This window comes from Cygnus atratus, chromosome 6, assembly GCF_013377495.2.
Source record: "Cygnus atratus isolate AKBS03 ecotype Queensland, Australia chromosome 6, CAtr_DNAZoo_HiC_assembly, whole genome shotgun sequence".
NCBI classification, from domain to species: domain Eukaryota; kingdom Metazoa; phylum Chordata; class Aves; order Anseriformes; family Anatidae; genus Cygnus; species Cygnus atratus.
The window spans coordinates 13299958-13319757 of record NC_066367.1 but is presented as its reverse complement, the minus strand read 5'-3'; the positions used below and the strand labels follow the sequence as shown (position 1 = coordinate 13319757).

Below are 19800 nucleotides of genomic sequence, written 5' to 3'. Positions count from 1 at the left end.
GCGGCCCGATGGTCTCCGCGCCGTTATTTCTATCTCATGGCGGTGGTTCCCGGGGGCCGCCTGACGGGGCGGGGGGAGCGCGTGGGGCCGTGGGGGGCGGTGGCAGCAGCACAACGGACAGCGACCGCGCGGCGCGCGTGCGCGCGCGTGGGGAAATGGGCGGGTGGGGGGGGGGAGAAGCGGAGAAGGTGCGCGCGCGCCGCCCGCCCTCGCGCTGAGGTAACGGGTAACGGCCTCCCGTAACGGCGGCGCGAGGAGCCAGACGGGCGGGAGCCGCCTCTGCCTCCCTCCCCTCAGGCGCTGCCCGTCGGGGGCCGGAGCTCCGCGCTGCCCCCCCCGCCCCGCCCCGGCCGGCCGCCCCCCGGGGCGCTATGAGCCATGAAGCCACCCGGCAGCATCGCCCCGCGGCAGCCCCGCTGCTGCGGCCGCCGCCTCCCCGCCGCCTGTCGCCCCGCGCTCCTGCCGCTCCTCGACCGCCTCGTTTGGCTGCTGCTGCTCCTGCTGCTGTTCCGCGGCTCCTTGTGCCCCCCGGCCGCCGCCGGTGGGTATGGCGGGACGTCCGTCTGTCTGCGTGTCCGTCTGCGGCCCCCCCCCTCGCCCCTACCGACCCCCCTGCTTCTCCCCGGCCACTGAACCCCTGTAAAGCGCGCTGCCGCCGAGCCGTTTCTTCCTCCGCCCCTTCCAGCTTTGTGTACGTGCCCTCTCCGGCGTTTGGAAACCCGGGGCTCGGATAAGGTTTCCTTCGCTTGCTTATAAAAAAGGAGAAAGATGTCAGGTTTCCCTGCCTCCGCTCTTCTGGGGCTGGTGCTGCAGTGGTTTAGGTGGAGGGTGGTGTGCGGAGAAATAGGCTGGTGAGGTATGCGACAAAAAACAGGCGTACATAGGTGGGTTTGGTGTGAATCTCACTAGGAAGCTAACTTGTTTGGGATCGGATTTTGTGTGTGCATTCTGGTTATTCACTTTTGAGTGGGTTATGATAATGTGGAATGCTGGATATAGTCGTTTTGTGAATCGTTGCTATCAATTTTACATTGCATGTTGGTTGGCTGTGTTTTGAAATTTTAACAAGGAAGGATGTAGGATTTCATCTGACGAGGTACCACTGAAGAAAAGGGCTCTTGTCAAAGTTAAGAGTTAGAAAACTTCCCATTATGTGAAGAGAATGGATTAGCATTCAGAGTGTATGAACTCTCATTTCAGTTTGTCTTGGGAATATGGGAAGTATCCTTAATCTTTCTAGAGGTGTGTGTATATATATTTTTTTCTGTGTGTGTCTTGTGAGAGGGAAGAGAACTTATCCCCTACATCTTCCTTTGCTAGCTAACTACATATCCATTAAGGTTTTTTCCTCTTGGTGATTGAAAGGCATTAAAATATTTATAATCCATAACTGTATGTGAAAATATACATGTGTTTAAATAAGTAATGTTATTTCTGAAACCATTTCATGTGTGAATAATGAATAAGATCTCTCTCCATGAATAAGCTGTATTTTTGTTTGCTTGAGTGATTAATGAAATATTAGAATGCTGCAAGGTAAGGATGTTGCTTTTTTATGGAAATAAACATATTCTGCCATATGATTTATGGCTGGCATATCTTTCTTTCTCAGACCTGCATTGGAATGAAACAGCAGGCAGTATAGAGGGAGTCCTGGCAGATGAAGAGAGTACATTTCAACAGAACAAAAGCAGCAGCAGTAAAAATAACAGCTACAGCAATGCAATCCAGAAAGAAATCACGCTGCCTTCAAGACTAATCTATTACGTCAACAAGGACTCTGAAACCCCTTACCACATCCTGGATACTAGAGCAAGGCACCAGCAGAAGCACAATAAGGTAGGATAAAAAGAGCCTTATCTGCAGAATTTAGGGGAAAAAAAAAAGTGATGTGGAACTGTGTTTGAATAGTTTATTTTGCAGATCTTCAAGACTTAATGTTGGTCCTCACCACCGTTTTTAGGCATTAAAATAGGACATGTAATTAAACAGGAATGCCATTTCCCCTTGTTTTAATTAAAAACAAATATTTTAGATTTCAGAATGGTTCAGAAGCTGAGCTGTAGATAAAAATGAATGGGAATTATGCAAGGCTGGCTTGTCTGACCAATATACAGTTCCAGTGGCTTGACTTATGTTATACTATCATTAGCAAAATGCTTCTTCCAAGATAACTCCATTCTAGAGAAATGTTTGTATAGGGATTTTCTTCAGAATTCTGATCTTAAAGCATGAGTTACTTGACATTGAGTGCATCATGCACTACCTAATAAATGCAGTATTGATTTCCTGCCATGGTATGGCCAGTGAAGACCACTGTAAAGTGTTAAGTTTTTGTCAAAATCTGAATACCTGTTTTTTTTTTGTTTGTTTTTGAGGGGGGAGAGTTACTGTTTTATTTTGCACAGATACAGATAATAAATAGCAAAACGAATTTTCTGAAATTGTATGGACTAAATGATTTTGGTTTTGTGTGATAACTCGGTGAAGAGGTAAACCTTTTCTAATCTATGTTATTTAAGAGGCACCCCCTAAAATTATTCCATTCTATTTTATAAATCTGTGTTTTAAAAAATAATTTCTTATAGCAGGTTAAAAGCAAAGTGAAGGTAAAGAAGGTTTGTATAGGAAGAGACTGCCATGGTAGAAAAGAGACAGCAAAGCAGATAAGTGTGTAAGATACTACTGTAAGACTTATGTATAGGGAAGTTCTTACCAAGAAAATTAACATTTCTTTTGAAACTTTCAAAAGATGATTTATTATGCATTATGTATGTTTTTGTTGGTATTGATTATGTGACATTTCAGATGTGAAATTAACATGGAGTTACTGTATAATCTTTGAAGTAAGCTATTATTGTATAGTTTCGATATTTTAATGAGAAGAAAGATTGCTTTCTAACTTATTCAGATGTGCCTTTGGATGTATCTAAATATACCAGTCTGTTATGGATGGAACAGAAAAGCTGTCCCGTTGTTGGAAAATGAAGTTACTTAAAAGAATACTACCTTCAGAAGTAGCACCCTAACCTTCTTGAAGCATGCATGATATTGGCTTGCAGAGCAGTTAAAAAGGTCTCAGATGTTATTTAGGAAGGAATAAGCAGCATCAGTGATAAATTAAACAAAACAACCTTCCTTCCTTCCTTACCTTCTTATTGCTCATGCTGACAGAATGTGCTCTGTTTATACAAACATTAGAAACATGGGAAAAGTGTAAGTCCTTTGGAATTGTATTTTCTCTTCTAAAGCTGTTCACTATAATGGCGTTAGTATTTCCTTTCTTTGGGGGAATGTAGAGGCTTATCCCGTGACCCCTGGGGAGTTGTCTGTGAAGCAAGACCGTTCTTTTCAATAAACTTGTACACTGGGGATTTTCTTCGTCCCTTCTTTGGAGAGTGATATGGGAAGAAAACGATTTGCTAATGTTTGGAGACCTGACTTTGGGAATAGTGCTTTTTCCATGTTTGTGTGTGAGGATTTTCTTGGAAATCCACAGAGGGGAAAGCCTGCCAGTCTCTTAACTTGCCCAGCATTCCCACAAGAACATTGCTGCCGTTGTCAATCCTTCCTGTGTCCTACCATATCTCTATACCTGTTGGGGTAAAGCTTTGCAGAAATCAGCGCTGATAGAATTGGTATTGATTTCCTTGAGTATGCATGGTGCTGAGCCTTGTGTAAAGTGGATCTTTCCACTCAGCGTCCATTTTAAGCCTAGGCATTGCTAACACTGCAGTTCCTCCCAGAGAAGGGTTCTTAAAGTTGGGTGTTCATGGAAACTGACATTATGTTGACTTCATTCTTCTGGCATGAAACTTATATTGCTTTGATCCATTTAATTGAAGGAGAGGGTTGTTTATATTCCTTGTCTGGATTGTTTTTGTTTTTTGATCTTCTGCTCCCAGAGCACCACAAGGGGCTTCCCCTTCACCCCCAATTCCCCCCCGCCCCCAGCTTGCATCTCATGTCTTTCTTTGCAATGAAGTCTTTTCTTTGCTCTTCCATCTGTTTCACCAATAATAAGATGCTAATCAATATTTTGTTTATTTTGTTCTGTTGAACATTCACTCTAATCACCTCTTACATCCTAGGCAGACTTTTATTTCCCTGATTACAAAGGAAGACAACCCACAAAGAAAATACAAAGCAATTGGATTGTGAAAGATGCGCATGGGGGGGTTGATGATTTGGGGGAAGAGGACAGACACAAATAGGGGATGGACTTTTCAGTACTTGCTTTTATCCTTTCCCAGAATTGAAATAAACGCTATATTGTAGTAAATCCTGATGTGAGATTTTGCTGCCTCCCACACTGCTAATGAAAGGAAATAGCTAAAATACCTTTGTAGCTGGGTAAAGAAAGAAATCTATATTTAGGATTCATTGTATGCATGTGGGGAAAAAATGTAAAGACAAATTTGATGACCTTATATGCATTGAGCAGAAATGGAATTAAAATACTACTTTGTGTCATTCCCCCCCTTCCCCCTTGTTTTTGGAACCATGCATCCTTTAACCTGAATTTTCTTGTCAACCTTAATGGTCTCATTTATAGGTACATGATATGGATATACTCCCTAACTATGCGTATTATTCAATGGACCCCCTTTCAGTGGCACCTCATTATTGTGGCCAGAAGAATAGAAACCATGTGGATAGTTTGTGGGATTAGGCTTGAATGCCTCAGAAATGCTGAATCACTATGGAGAGCAGAGTGGTACAGGAAGTTATGTATGCATGTGAAGAAAGAACGAAAGCTAGAAAAATATGAAAATGATTGAAATAAAATTTGTTTTTCTTTAAAAGTCTCTTCCTAAAAGTAAGGATCTGCAACCTTCTTTACATGTGGAGAATTGAAGGGCTGGAGAATAATACAGTATACTGCGGAATCCAATTTAAATAATTTGTTTTTTAATGCTGATCTTCTTTATCCCCTTTCTACTTTTGAATTTGGTGAAATACCATTATGAGAGGGCATATGTGATCTAAACTGTGGGTAGAACCTCTCTCATTCCTTCTCGTTCTTCCAAAAATATTTTTCCTGCTGTTGACAAGAATGAACATTCAGCATAGTTTTGACTATGAAATGGTGTCTCTCCAAGGCGGACAGAGTTCTAGTGTATAAACTCTTTTCTCGTTATGCTCTAAAATATATTTTGGATACTTGGTACTTGAAGACACTAAAATCTGTACACCTCGGTTTCCTCATAGTTAAAGTTAGCTGTTTTCTTTGATTTCTTCTGAAGTTATTTTTAGTGTGAAATGCTAAAAAAAAAAAAAAAAGTACCTGCTTACAAAAATCCACTAAAGAAGCTCGCAAGAATCCTGAAACTTGCTGAAGAGCTTTGAGTTATCTGCGTTCTGCTCCTTTTGTCAACTTTTGCAGGTGGATGTAGCCTTTTGATAAGCTCTTGATTGAACCAGATGACTGCTTTCATATGTTTTCATAGACTGCACATACCAGATTGCTAGGACCTAGTGGGAAGACTACATGGGTCATGATTTGTCACAGAATGCTAAGAGCAAATCCTTACGGTGGCCAGCAGAGGGAGAAATCTTACAACATCGGATGTGATCTCACAATAATGGAATTGGTAGAGAAAAAGAACTCTGGGCAACCATACCAAATTTTGAGTGGAAAATAGGTTGAATGATACACTTATGAAGGAAAGCTGTATGTGCTGGGCAGTTTCTAACTTTTTATATTACTGGAAATTGTAAGTTCTCATAATTCATAAAGAAGCAATGTCTTTTATGTCTTAATAATTCTAAGCTGTTAGTGTAATTTTCAGAAGGAAAGGGTTGTTAAGACCCTAACAACTGAAAGAAGTGTGTTATAGTAGTTTTGACTGCAAAGACAGGACAGTTATACCTCTCCCCCCCAGTTCATTTTGCACTATTTTCCTTGGGGTGGACACTCCACTTGTGCTTCTGTTCAACTCAGCTGTTCGTAACTTAAATTACGATGATATTCCTGCCAGGCTTAATTCTATGTTACCTTGTTTTAAAGGTTTTGAAGGCTAGTAGGTCTCAGAGCGTCTTATGCAACTTTAGTATGTAGTGTGCTCAAATTGAAAGGGAAAGCATTCTTAAGATGAAGTGAAAAGAACGTAGTAAAAGAGGTGGTATTGAAGAAAAAGCAGATCTGTTTTGTAAAGGATGAAAGATTATGTATGGTTAATAACCTTTGAGTGATACTGTGAGGTCTTACTGAAATACAGAGAGAAGTCCTATGCATTAATTATATTCCCTTTACCTATCTTAGGATAAGTCTTCACTTCTAATCCCCGTGTAATGAAAACTGATCAAATTAATGAATGAACTTCATGTAGCTTATGTCTATGAGTTTAATAGACTGTTGGAGAGTCTTTGTAGTATTTCAGCTGACGTTTGCGTTTTTTTCTGAATTTTCTGTGGTGCAGCTTCCATTTACAGTACTTGCAAATTGATGATTTTGTGTGCTTTGTCTTTTGATACTATATTGAATACGTATTTATATATTACTAGTGGCAACACTAGTAATCCTAGCATCTGGAACAGTGAAGAACTTTTTTTTTTTTTTTAATTTGGATTTGTGTGTGGGAAGATGTTTAAAGATTCATGCCCTTCCTTAACGCACTCTGCTATACTTGATTAGTAAGTCTTTGCTGCAGAAAAACTTCATGTAATTTTGCTGCTTTGCAGTTGGAGCAGCCCACAGCTGTCAAAGCAGGAACCTCTGCAGAGGTTTTTATATAATAAACATGTACAAAGGTACTTAGTCTCCTGCATACATAAGTAAAGAACGCTCGTGCAGGTGTGCACAGCTGAATGTATGAAAGTGGTACGGAAAGGTGATGGGTAGTAATTTTCATATGGGTACACACGGTATAATATCTAGTCTGTATATTCTTCAAAGTGTATGCTAATCTACTTGATATTCTTGTTTGAATTTATATTTCTGTGTGAATCAGAAGAAGCCTGTATTTCAGATTATACTTTAGGCATTGCATTACAAGGTAGGTGGTAGGAGAATACTGTGAAATGATCAGGATGTATAGCAGAATTCCATGGATCATTTTTTGAAATATTTCTCGCCATTGTGATGATACATGGCAATAGTAATGGCTAAAACGCCTGGTGACAACTCACTGGTGGCTTTCTGTGCTAACTTGTTACAGGAAAAAATGTCAGTTTTGGGATGAAACATTTTAGTTTCATTACTTTTATCTGATTTTCTGGTTCATGGCTTTCATGGGTGGGTATACATTATTAAACTGGATTAACAAGGTCTGTATTTCACTGCAGCAGTAGAGTATCGCGTTCACCTGAATTCAAAGCAGTGTTTTTGCTGAACAGCAAGGATTTAAAATCTCGTGTTCTTTTTATAACCAATGGTTTGAGCTGAATTTGGTGGAGAACGTGCCCTACGGCAGAGTAGCAAATTATCGTCAGTTGCTTTTCAGTAATTGCTTATATGTAAGAAACTACATCTATTGTAACTGATGTACAGTAATAGATAGCAAGGGTGTGTTTATATACAGAAGAAATTGTTTTCAGAAATAACATTATTATTACATCTCATACTACAGGATGATCTTTTTCTGGTATTACTATAAACTGAGAATACAAGTTCCTTTAAGTAACTTTAAATTTTGGAAAGATAAAAAAATATTTGATGGTTTAGAAATTACAAGAAAGGATATACATGTGTCACCAAATGGGCTTGATTGGACAAAAGAAAAGCTATAGCAGATCAGACTGGACATCCACTTAGCTGTCCGTAAGAGCAATCAGTAGCAGATGCCTAGGGAGGGATGGATGCATGGGTGTAACGTTCATGGAGTGCTACTTCCTAGACTGGTCTCCCAGCCTCCAGTTGCTGGGTCGGGGTCTTTTGGGAACCAGAACTTGTTGTTTGGTTTTCACAGCCCTTGATGAAGTTCCCAATCTTTAGGTTATGTAGTTTCTTTTATATACAGACAATTTTTGGTATCTGTGATGTCTTGTGCTGAAGTTTAAGGATTTTCATGTTTCAGGAGCTGAAGACATTATTACCAACTTGCCACAAGTACTTTTGAAATGTTTCATTATTTTAGGTGATAATGTCAATTCTTGATGCTTCAGCATTTCCTTAATCAGTGAAGTATGTTGAAACATTGGTTAATCTTTCTGAAAGGAAATATATTCAAGAGTTTCGTTTAGTTACTTGGTTTGTAATTGGCTGCCAGAACAATAGTAGTGACAAAACCAGAAAAGATACTTAAAGTGGAAAACAAATTACTTGATATCTGTTTCTTACAGGTAATTATTTAGTCTTGATACTGCTACTGTCCTAAAAAGTGTTTGGGGGGGGGGGGGGGGGGGAAAAGGTATTTCAAGTCATACTAAGTCTGTTAGGGGAGGTGAAAAAAATGCTGCACCAGGATCAAGCTGAAAAGAAAAGGAGTATATATTTTTTTTCTAAGCTAACTCTGGAAAAGGAATATAGTCACTTTTGATATTACTGTTTTGTTCAACTTGTTTAAGTAGAGTGTTTGGGATCACTGGTAGTATCAGTTCTACAGCAGTTCATAAACCACGTTAATGATAATCTGACCTCTTTTACCCTGTTGGAATACTGTCTTCACAAAAATAAACTCTTGGACTATTTCTTCTTATTTTTTATCTGGAAAACAGCTGAACATGTTTTAAATGTCTTTGCTTTCATTTACAACAGTATAGAAAAGAATAAAGTACATGATTAATATATTTGAGAAAAATTGAACATCCTTAAAGTTAACTGCCTATATGAGACTAGCTAACTTTATTATGTTGAGCAGCATCTGTCTTCTATACATTGGCTTGGTTACAATGCCAAATATAAAGCCTTTAATTGTGAAGGGATTACTTTGAAAGAAGTCTTTCATAACATGTAATACAGGCTTTGCTCTGATTTTCTTACTTGAAGCTTTGTATCACAAATGCTTTAATTATTTCAGGCCTTTTAAAGTGAATGAATGCAATAACATAATTAAATGAACAGTGTACTGTGTTACTTATTATTTTGTTACATAGCCATCTGGCTATGGCGAAATACAGACATTTATATGAAGCTACATTTTTGCTTGTTTTTGTGAGGAATGGGTGTGTATATTTGAAAGTACTCTTTTCAGGTACTATTTCAGGTACTTCTCTTTTTTTCTTTACTGTCTAAAAAGGCAAATCCTTTTGAATCTGAATTTGGTGCAGGGGCAAAAAATTTACTGATGCAATTCATGAAAATAAGCATGCTTTCCATAACTTTGCTTTTTGCAGTTGTTTGTTAAAAATTCTTGTTGCAGTGATTCTTTTAGATAACTTAGAGTGTTCTGCAAAGCTCTGTAATACTGTTATGCGTTCATGTTTACAGGCTGTACATCTGTCCCAGGCAAGTTTCCAGATTGAGGCCTTTGACTCCAAATTCATCCTTGACCTCACTTTGAATAAGTAAGTGCACAATTTCAGGTTTCTTTCTTTCCTGTTCTGATTGTCTTCAACTTATGATACAAGGTCGGAGCACATGAAATTCCAAGATCTATGGAAAACTATGCTGTTGTCCAAGTTTATTAATACAAAATAACATCTAGTCTATTTTAAGCAAGGTAGATGTTACCCTTACTGACATCCGTACTGTACCTTTAAAATTTTATCTCTCAGAAAGAATAATGGTACCTGAAGATGAAATATATAAAGCAATATCTTGGGCTTCAGAAGCCTAAACCTGACAGTGAAAATGCAGAGCATTTGAAACTTACATTTACTCTTACATTTGTAAATGATCTTTATGATTACTAAGTATGTATTAATATATTGTTATAACTATGAATTTAAAATGTATAGTTCAACTATAATTACATTGCCAGCTGTTAAAATTTAATTTCCAGTAATAAAAAAAAACACCCCCAATGATTAACAATAAAGGACTAGCATTTTCTGTGTATTCTGTCTATGGTATTTTTTTCATGCTTTGATGCAACAGAAGCAATTGCAGAATGATTGACTTTTGCTACCTACAGTTTCTGAACCTGTGTGTAATAACATCATAAATCACAGTAAAATACAGTGAACATGCTTCATATGTAGTAGAGAAATGATGATAGCTATCAGTAATTTAGTTCACATATTGTAAATGCAGTAAGCATGGAAATGTTGTAGAAGAGAGATTACCATGAGTAATGTTACAGAAAGTGATGCAAGTTGGTCTACATCATTTCTATTTATACCATGGTAAAACATAGTTCAGTATATTGGACAGTGACTGGAAATGTTTGCCATCATTTTTGCTGTTTTACTTGCATGCCTTCTCAGACTGATTTAGGACAGCAAAGCATTTACTTGAAAGGGCAAAGACTGGATGTGTCAGTGGCTTATGTCCTGTATTTATAGAGAGATTCCAGTAGAATTAGTGTTTGAAAGGTGTGGATTTTTTTTGCTTTGTTTTTAATATATATCGATGAACTGTAATGTAAATATTACTTTAGTTGTTCAAGGCATGTAGGAATATTGTAAATATTTATATGACTGGCTCATCTTTAATGATTTGGAAACCATACTGTTGACACTATCGTCACGAAGTTCCTCATGACGTGGGAGCCTTAGTGGTTTGGCTGTACTGGAAGGTGCAGCCTAGAGTCTGTTTACTTGTAAGGTAAACACCAATTTCAGATAATTCTCCGGTCTGGAAGATCTGACTTGTAATACAGATCATTGTTGGTTTAGTTGTTTGTATCGCCTCTGTTTATATCCCCAGCTGAAGATAGGGAGGTATGTTTCTCTAAAAAAGTAAGAAGGCTTTTGTGCTACTGAAAATTTGCACCCATAAAGTTTACGAATAAAGTAGAAACATAAAATCAGTACTAAATGCCAGACAGATAAAATCATCTATAGTATTGCATAAAAGTCAATTGTATTTTGGGCTGTATAGAAGTATGACCATCAGGTCGAGGGAGACGCATCTCCCCTGCTCTTGTGAGACCCCACTGGAGCACTGTGTTCAGCTCTGAGACCCCCAGCACAAGAAGGACATGGACAAATTAGAACAAGCCCAGAGGAGGGCCACGAGGACGATCGGAGGGTTGGAGCACCTCCCCATGAAGACAGGCTGAGGGAGTTGGGGTGGTTCAGCCTGGAGAAGAAAAGGCTACGGGTAGACCTTAAAGCAGCTTTCCGGTACCTGAAGGGGGCCTGCAGGAAAGCTGGAGAGGAACTCTTTACAAGGACATGTAGCGGTAGGACAAGGGGTAATAGTTTTAAACTGAAAGAGGGTGTATTTAGATTAGATACAAGGAAAAAATTCTTCACTGAAGAGTGTGGTGAGGCACTGGAACAGGTTGCCCAGGGAAGCTGTGGATGTCCCATCCCTGGAGGTGTTCAAGGCCAGGTTGGATGGGGCCCTGGGCAACCTGGTCTAGGGCAAGGTATCCCTGCCCATGGCAGGGGATTGGAATTAAATGATCTTTGAGGTCCCTTCTAACCCAAACCATTCTGTGAAAGCGTATTTGCAGCTTCTGCTGTCATTGAACTTTTCTGTTGTCTTAAAGGAAATAGTAACATGCAGCATTGTCTTAACCCACAATTTATTTTTTTTTAAAAAAGCAAGCAACAACAAAACAAAACACTTTAAAAGTATGTTCAGTAATCGAAAAAAAAAAAAAGTTTTTATCCACAGTAGTGTCAATTTGTTTAAACAATGCAGTTGTGTAATCAATGATTCTAGTATATCTGAACAATTTCTCATCTTTTATTTCATTTATGTATTATACGTATTAGAAAAGTTGTGTGAGAGGCGCTAACAAATTACTTTTTAATGATCCCTTTTCCACTAATGTGTGAAAGGCATTTAGCTATCCTCCAGTTGAAGGACAAGTGTTTCTGTGGGTAACTCTTATGTCCTGGTTAAAGATAGAAGTCTTTATGTTCTGGTTTAGAACTAAAACACATTAGAGAGAAATATTAGCAAAAAAACAGTGAGTTAAAAAAGTCTACTTCCTGTTTTTTAGTGCTGAGGGCAGTTGGCTATATTGTCTTTGTCACAGAAACAGCGGTTTTTGTCTCGTGGTCTAGCACCAGCCTCTGAATAAAGGAGTCTCCTGCTCTGGGAGCCTTCACCTACAGGGATTCATTCTAAAGGCTGTGGCACAAAAAAGGAGTGGGAAATTCAGTACCAGAGCTGCACAGAAACAGAACGTAAAAAACAAAGACTTCCCACCTTTCCCATTGAAAACTAACTTCCTTCAAGATTTAGGGGTGGGATGGGGGTGTAGGTCATATTTTTCAGCTTTGCTTTCTTTTTTCTGTAGAAGTCCACCTAAATTTCCAATTTTTTTTTCCACGATGAAGAGATTATATGGAAAAAAAAACTGGCATCTTTGGCATGAACTGAAAAAAAACTACATTTGACTGTAATATGACTTAAATATTTGAGACATTAAAATATGATGATTAGTGTGAGCAGTCATTCCCTATTAGGTGAGAAGCAGCATTACAGCCAGCATGTTGCAGCCAATATTATCCACCAGTTTTAAGCTTGTAAATGGTGTGTTGTCTTTTGTATGTATTTCTGAAAGGCTGAATGTCATATGAGAATAGTCACAGAGCAGATAACATTGTTAGCAGAATTTCAAAAAGAAAGCCAGTAACTGGATTTTTTGTGAATCTAATCAGTTTTTTTTTTTTAATTGGAAATGCGAAAACTAGTCATAACTTTTCCAGGAGGAAACTTCAAATATTTATAACATTTTCTTAAAGTCAAGTGTAAATGCTTAGGGTACTAAATGGATCCTATGAGATACATGAGCTGCATAAATTAAATATGATAGTATTACTGTGGCAAGTTTAGCCTGCTTTTAACAAATTTCTGTTACAGATGAGATGCAAAGAAATCAGTGTTAGGATTTTAAAACAAAGTGTGTGTACTCATGTGAGTATCTGTGGTCTTGAGTCTGAGCTGCAGGTAGCAGCTTTACTGCCTCATTTCCAACTCCCAGAACTGGAGGCAACCTATTCAGTTACTTGCTTCAGTGGGCATTCCACATGTAAAAAGTGTTGGAGGGAGACGCTAAAAACTCTCCATGTTTTTCAACACACAATAATGTGAAAAAATGTTGTCTGTTGTCTTTGCAAGAGTTAGAAATACCTGATAATGTGGAGGCACTTAATTTTCAATTATTGTATTCAGCCACAAACTAGAAACTAAATTGTAAGCAATATTTCAGTTATTCTGTCCTCTTACTATTTTCTCTAATTTTGTGTATGTGTTTAGCATGATTCTCTTCAGCTATTCTGTTCCATCCTGTCATTAAGGCTATGATAAAAATGTGTATTTATAATATGCATGCCTGAGCATTTATATGTTCACTAATGTGCACAGTCTTGTGTTTTACTTAGTCAGTATTCCAGAAGTTCAGTGGGAGGTAATACCAATCCTGCTACATACTAAGAGGCTGCACTCTTAGCTCAATTTCTCAAATGTTTATCAGCAGTATTTTCAGCTCCTCTTTCATTCCTTCTAGAACTTTCCAGATCAGTCTTTTTAATATTTTCCTTGTCTCATTTTTATTTTTCTCATCCCTTTCTCTTTGGCCAATATCTGTAAAATAAAAATGTGTGTGTGCATTTGTTTCTGTACGAGTTTTATAGAAGAGGACTTATAACCGCAGCCATATAAATTAATGTTAGAGTGTCTGACTTACAAGCACTCAAGTTTTAGATTTCCCTGTAGTAATTAATGCCGCTGTGCAATGAAAGTCTATCAATAAATTCACATACAGTATAGCTTGTTTCAACAGAACTATAGGAAACTCAGGATAGGCTCATTTCTGTTAGAAGTTCCACTTTATTTTAAGTGCTCTTGGGAAGTATGTTCATGCATGGAATATATTGGAAGCTTCTGAGAAGAATTTGGTTTAAAGAAACAAAAATCTGAGAGGACATGCATGCTGTTTGTCTTATTAAAATGCAGATATTGGTGTTGTAAATGTTATCCTTCTTGTCTGACACTTTAAGAGTGAAAAGACTTTATTATGTGCGTTCTTTATTCTGGAATTAATCAAGTGTGGATATCACACCCTTCTAAGCAGGGTATAGAATAGCTGTCAGCTGAGATGTGACCACAGCTATTGGACTGGTGGGTTGTTAGGGTCAACAAGCTCAGGGCATTGCAAATGTACATGTGAGGAAATAAGACAATGTTACAAAATTCTACCTGGCAGGAGGAGGATGTTTATTGCCTCTTCCAGTGTAACACCTATGGACATCAAATAAAGGAGGTGCTTTTCACAAAACATAAAATTAAAATAATGTCACAGACTAATGTGACCTATTAAACAGTTTACAGGAGTTTTAAAGGATTGCAAAGACAGAGAAGACGTCTACTGAGAGCCATTAAAAACAATGATACTAACTCTGGTTTAGGAAACCCTACTGTCACAGATCACTGCATGCTGAGAAAATACACCCCAAAATCGGTACACACGTGTTTTTGCTGTCAAACAACTTACCGTGCTTTTGCCTGTCTTGGTGTGTTCTAGGGGAAGAAGGCTATGTCCTTGTACTCCTTGCTTACATGTAACCACTGTAGCGTGGCAATGCTGAAGAATTATCTTTCTAGCCTTGCAAATTTTTCACTGTTTTGTGAGATGGTCCTGACTTGTCAGCTAGCTCTCTATGCTGAAGTGAATTACTGGGATCTCCAATTCTGCTATAATCAGGCTGAAATCTTTGCCTTTGGAGCTAGTGTAAAGCCTGCCTATGCTCTACATCTGGTTAGTTTGTCACACTAGCTCCTAAGAGCCTGTACCGCAGGCTCTTACCTGACTCGATTCAAAGACAAAGCTAAAGTTACACAAAGTAGTTCAATATGGGAGTATGGATTAAGGGAACCAAAATAAACTTTTAGTTTGCTGGAGTGCTAGAAGGAATCTCTGATTCTGCTATAGTCATTTATCTAATCTGAAGGCAGTCAAGTCAACCTCTATAAATAAACTTACTTTGCTAGTTCTAATAGTAGAACTAAAATAAATTTAAAATTTGTGATTGCATCCAGTCGGATTTTTCCTTTTTAATAAGAGTTGGTTTAAATCAGACTGTTTTCACTGGACACAAAGGAACAGAGCATGTAGATCGTTTAGTGAATTCAGTAAGAGGAAAAGAAACCCAAGTTTCTATTGTGTGCAGAAAAAGCTTGTTTTAAATTGAAGGAGGCTTTGGCAAATCCGATTACCATTGAATGAGATCATTCTGGCAAAGATGGCATCCCTCAGCTTTATGTTACAGGATAATAAAATTCATATTGATAATTCAAAACTACCTGATTCCCAGCTGGCTGCGGAAGAAAGGGATCAATTAAAATGCAGTATTGAATGAACTTGAACAGTTGTTTAAATAAAATCTTTATTTTGTCAATTGCTCTTCTAGGAAGACTGTCATAGTGAATTACGTTGAACTATTTTCCATAACACAGTCCTCATATCTTCTGTAATGTTGTCTAGCATTTCATTTATTCAGATCCTTTCAAGTAGCACTTTTTAAAGTGGTATGATGTTTGGTGCTGTGGTAAAGGGAAATCCTGGTAGAAACTGAGCAAGATACTGGTCTTAATATTCTGAACAATTCTTCAAGCTCCTACTTTAAAAATGCTTATTGAGGTAGCCATTAAAATATAGCATGCTCCATTCTGAGCTGGAAGGTTTTTGGACAGAAGGCGTCTCTAGAAGTACCTAACTAGAGTATCGTAAATTGTTTTCTGAACTCCTTTGAACAGATTCAGGGTTTCTTTAACTGGTGGAGGCAGATTGATGTAGAAAAATAGTATGTAGCATTTTCTGCACTGAATTCAGAACATGCTGCTTTCCTGTTAGTATGTTCAGGAGATCTTTCCCCACTTGAGGACTTAAAAAACAAAACAGCAAAACTGAACACCTAAAATACCACCTAGGGAATTTCAGCTTAACAAATTTGTCAGTTTTTTTTTTTTTTTTTTTTTTTACCTGAAGGGCAAGCGAAACAATAACACACGCAGAACATAGAGCCAGACTGTGCATGAAGTGAGTTTTAAATGTGTGCTATTTACTGTTACAGAATCATTATGATGTTAGTAGTAGAGTGGGGACTTTCTTTCATTCCATAATTATGAAGAAAATTGACCTATATGCCTGAATCATCAGTTGTTACTTTTAATTGTTTTTAAGCAGACATGTCTAGTCTATGGTGTCATATTTTGATTTTTCACCTCCTTCAAGATGATGTAAGAAAAAATAGTGAATCCTTGTTGCGTTTTTAAAAAAAATAATATTTCCAATATAATCATTCCTTGGAGATAGTCTGGTCAGAGGCAGCAGCCAAGTAAAGTTTATTTTAAATAGATACTAGGAACTTATGTTAATAATACATTCACATAAGAACAGGTGTTGTTTGTTTTTTTTTTTCAACAAAGCTTGTAGATATAATTGAAACTGATAACAGAAACAAGGCTGTAGATGGCCAGTTCATTTGATGACAGTATCTTGATGATGTAACCAAATGCTGTAGAGAGCTCCAAGTTTCTTTTCACGTATTTATGTGCTTCTAACCTATATCTGTCAAATAAATGGTCAAAAACATTTGATGTGTATTCTGTTACATAGTTCACAAGATGCTTCCAAACTGGATTGATGAGGTGCTGCTTCTGAGCTTGAAGCATTTCACAATACTTTAGAAAATCATTGATTGGTAGTAGGTTAGTATAAAGGAAATTTAAGAAGTATGCGAGAATGATAATTCCTCTGTACTTTCTGGAAACTAACATTAGTTATTTGTGTATGAGATTTTTAAAAAGTAACTTCATGGCATTTACCTAGCCCAATCATTTTTTTTTCCATCAGGATAGTTAGATGTCAGCTGAGGTAAGTTATTTCTCACGCTGCAGTTCTCCTGCTATTGGCAGCAGCAGCGGTGAAACGTTGTGCCAGGGAAGTGGATATGAGCTCTTCAGTAAGCTTATGCTGCTTTAACAGCTGGCCTGTGCCTTTGAAGAAGGCAACTACCAGAATAGCGTTTCTGTTTGCTGCTTATTTTGCTTATGTCTAAAGCAACGTAACTCTGGTAGAAGAGGTAGTGATGCAGAACAGCTCAATAAAAACAGTTATTTAGGGCAAACAAGGAAGGGCAGAGGGAACTCTAGAAAAGGACATGGTAAGCACAACTTTTTTTTTATGAATTCAAGCACCATGTCTAATTTTGGATTGTAATTTGATATAAGTGCTTATTATTAAGATGTACTAACATGGTACTAGTCTGAATATGCTTTTGTCTGATGTGATCACAACTTACACAATTGATTTTGTTAATGCTCATATGGTTTCCAGTGCTCATAATGTTGGAAAACCAAATTTGCTATACTAAGTGCATTTCTGCTGAACCAAAATGTAAACGGATCAACTGACAGGTGACAAAACACAGTCTAGTGTGGATGTGAAAGGTGACAAAACACAATCCAGCGTAGATTAGGCACAATATATATTTTCTAAAATTCAGAGCTGCCTTTCAGAAGTAAATTTAGGTATTCTGTCAATGATAAGGAAGAATTATTTTGTTACATGGAGACCTCTACTTTATGCATGAGTTCTGTATCTTATTCCTCGGGCACATGAGCTTTTAAATGATGTATTCCAGGCCTTTATTACAGTGTTCTTTTGTGTGTCTGTCTTTTATGTTCGGAAAAATGTTTGGAAGTTACTCTGGATTTTTTTTTCTCCCCTCTTCTCAGAGTATCCCCCCCCTTGGCATTTGGGAAGTACATTGTGAGTAGCAGGCCCCAACATTCTTTGGAGGGAATTTGCTCAGCAAAGAGAATTTTGTTGATAATACTTTGTATCTAGCAGGTCGACAAGACAGTAGAGTTGGAATGTCAGTGATGACAAAAGTGAAGTGTTTACTGGAAAAGCCACTGTCTGCTGCACCTTTGCTTTATGCATGTAAGATATAGATAGGAATATTCCACCATAAGCATGTCATGTTGGATACCCTACCATGTAGAACTCTGTTTATTACCTTTACAGTTGAAGGTAGTGAGAAGCTGAAGAATGGAGAAGGAAACAACTAAGTTAAGACAGTAGCCTAACCAAAATCTGGGAAAAGAGCGCTGAAGTTTGCATAGATTCTGCAAAGGGTAGACAAAAGAACTTCTGAGCAGCTCTTACACTACGTAAAGTGGGACAAATCTATGGGACAAATCCTCTAATTAAACTACAGTTAGTTGTGAGTCAGTAGACCCAGTGGGAATCCACTCACTGCAATTCTTAAAGATGCCAAAATGCTTAGAGATGCTTAGAGAGCACTGAAAGCAGTTCTGAGATCACTCATGTAAGGTTGCTAGAAGAGGATAAAAACGAGGGGAGAGATTGTGTGCTTGATTTGGAAACTGGTAGATAAAACTGGATCCTGGTGTTGGTTTGAAGAAGCCAAATGGCCTCTGTGGATTCAGGCAGAAGTGTCTGTAAAAATCTGAGTCTAAGTAAGCAAAGTGCTAGTAATCTTAAGGTTTGTAACTGGCCTTCTCAAGTAGTACTAACTTATCAGACAAAGTTTAAGAAACTAGCTTTAAGGCTTCAACTTTCAGCTGAGGAAAACATGTATAGCTATGTGAATGTGACTTAAAAGAATAGCAAATTTATTCTTGTGTGTCTGTTCAACCTCACCTCATGAGGTTAACCTCATCTGCTGTATGAGATTGCAGTGGGCTGTGATGAGACTGAGCAAAGCACAACAGTTAAAAACACAGAATAATTGAGGTTGGAGTGGGGGTGTCCAGCCCAGCTGAATCCAGTTGATCAAGGCTGTTTCTAGTTGAGTGTAGTTCCAGGGTTTAAACATCCTCATAATATTTTTTTTATTTAACTTAAGCCTTATCAGAATTTTCCATTTTCCTACTTGTGTCAGTTACTTCCAGCCTTGTCCAAACTACCCTATTAAGTAGTTGAGGAAAGCAGTCCTTATATATGGTATAATAATCATGAAAAAGACAAAGAAGAAAGGATATTATCAACACTCTTCGGTTTAAATGCTTTGTATATGTAATCCTCTTTAGAAGCTTCAAACCTTGCCACATGAAATGTTGTGAATGTTTGTATTGAAGTCATGGACTTGCACTATTTATGAAGTGTTTTCATTTTCTCGCAGAAAATGTATAGCTTACCATGATGCATATAGAGAAAGTAAGAAATGATTTTATGCAGCTAAATTTATTTTTATATCAGCACTTTAAATGTGTATGTTAAATACTGATATCAAAATGAAGGTTAAGACAAATGATGAGACTTCAGTTATTATTCATAGCTATTGCTGTTGGATTTGCAGGCACGGAGTGCCCATACTGTGGTGTCTCAGTGCCATCGAAAAGGGCTTTTAAGAGAACCACTAGTAACTGACCTCGGAAGGAGCTTCTCTGATAAGTATAATGCCTGATAAATGCAGCATGAAGAAACGATTTTATGAGCCAGTAGTCCCTGAGTTACTGTCTTATCAGGATTGCTAATAGCCTAATCTCAGTTTGAGATACCCATTATTATAAGTTGTTGTTAGTCATGAATTCCCATTAGAACTTTTTTGTCAGACCAGGCTTCCATAATGATGATATTTTTTTATTCATAGCAGCAGTATTTTTCATGTCTGTGTCACTAGCAGACCCTTTCATGATTTTTTTTTTATTTGTAAGTGTACAGGCTCTGCTCTTAGAGGCCTGAAAAGTGCTGAGAAATCTGGACCACATTTAGTAGCATGTTTATCTTGCATATAAGATGGTGCCACAGTTAACATGTTTTATTG

At 37.9% G+C, this 19800-nt stretch overlaps 1 protein-coding gene across 10 annotated transcripts in view; it reads left to right on the top strand.

The window, feature by feature from the left end:
• Positions 1-148: 148 nt before the first annotated feature.
• Positions 149-19800, top strand: part of ADAM23 (ADAM metallopeptidase domain 23) — a 74371-nt gene continuing 54719 nt past the window's right edge. For 5 of the 10 annotated variants that reach the window (XM_035536991.2, XM_035536989.2, XM_035536985.2 and 2 more), the window contains exons 1-3: positions 370-541; positions 1613-1839; positions 9371-9447. In XM_035536991.2, coding sequence (XP_035392884.1) covers positions 379-541; positions 1613-1839; positions 9371-9447 — 467 coding nt within the window. In that variant the 5' untranslated portion in view covers positions 370-378. Of the gene's footprint in view, positions 542-1612; positions 1840-9370; positions 9448-19800 lie in introns of all 10 variants that reach the window. The other 5 variants (XM_035536990.2, XM_035536998.2, XM_035536993.2 and 2 more) reach the window with 4 other exon arrangements.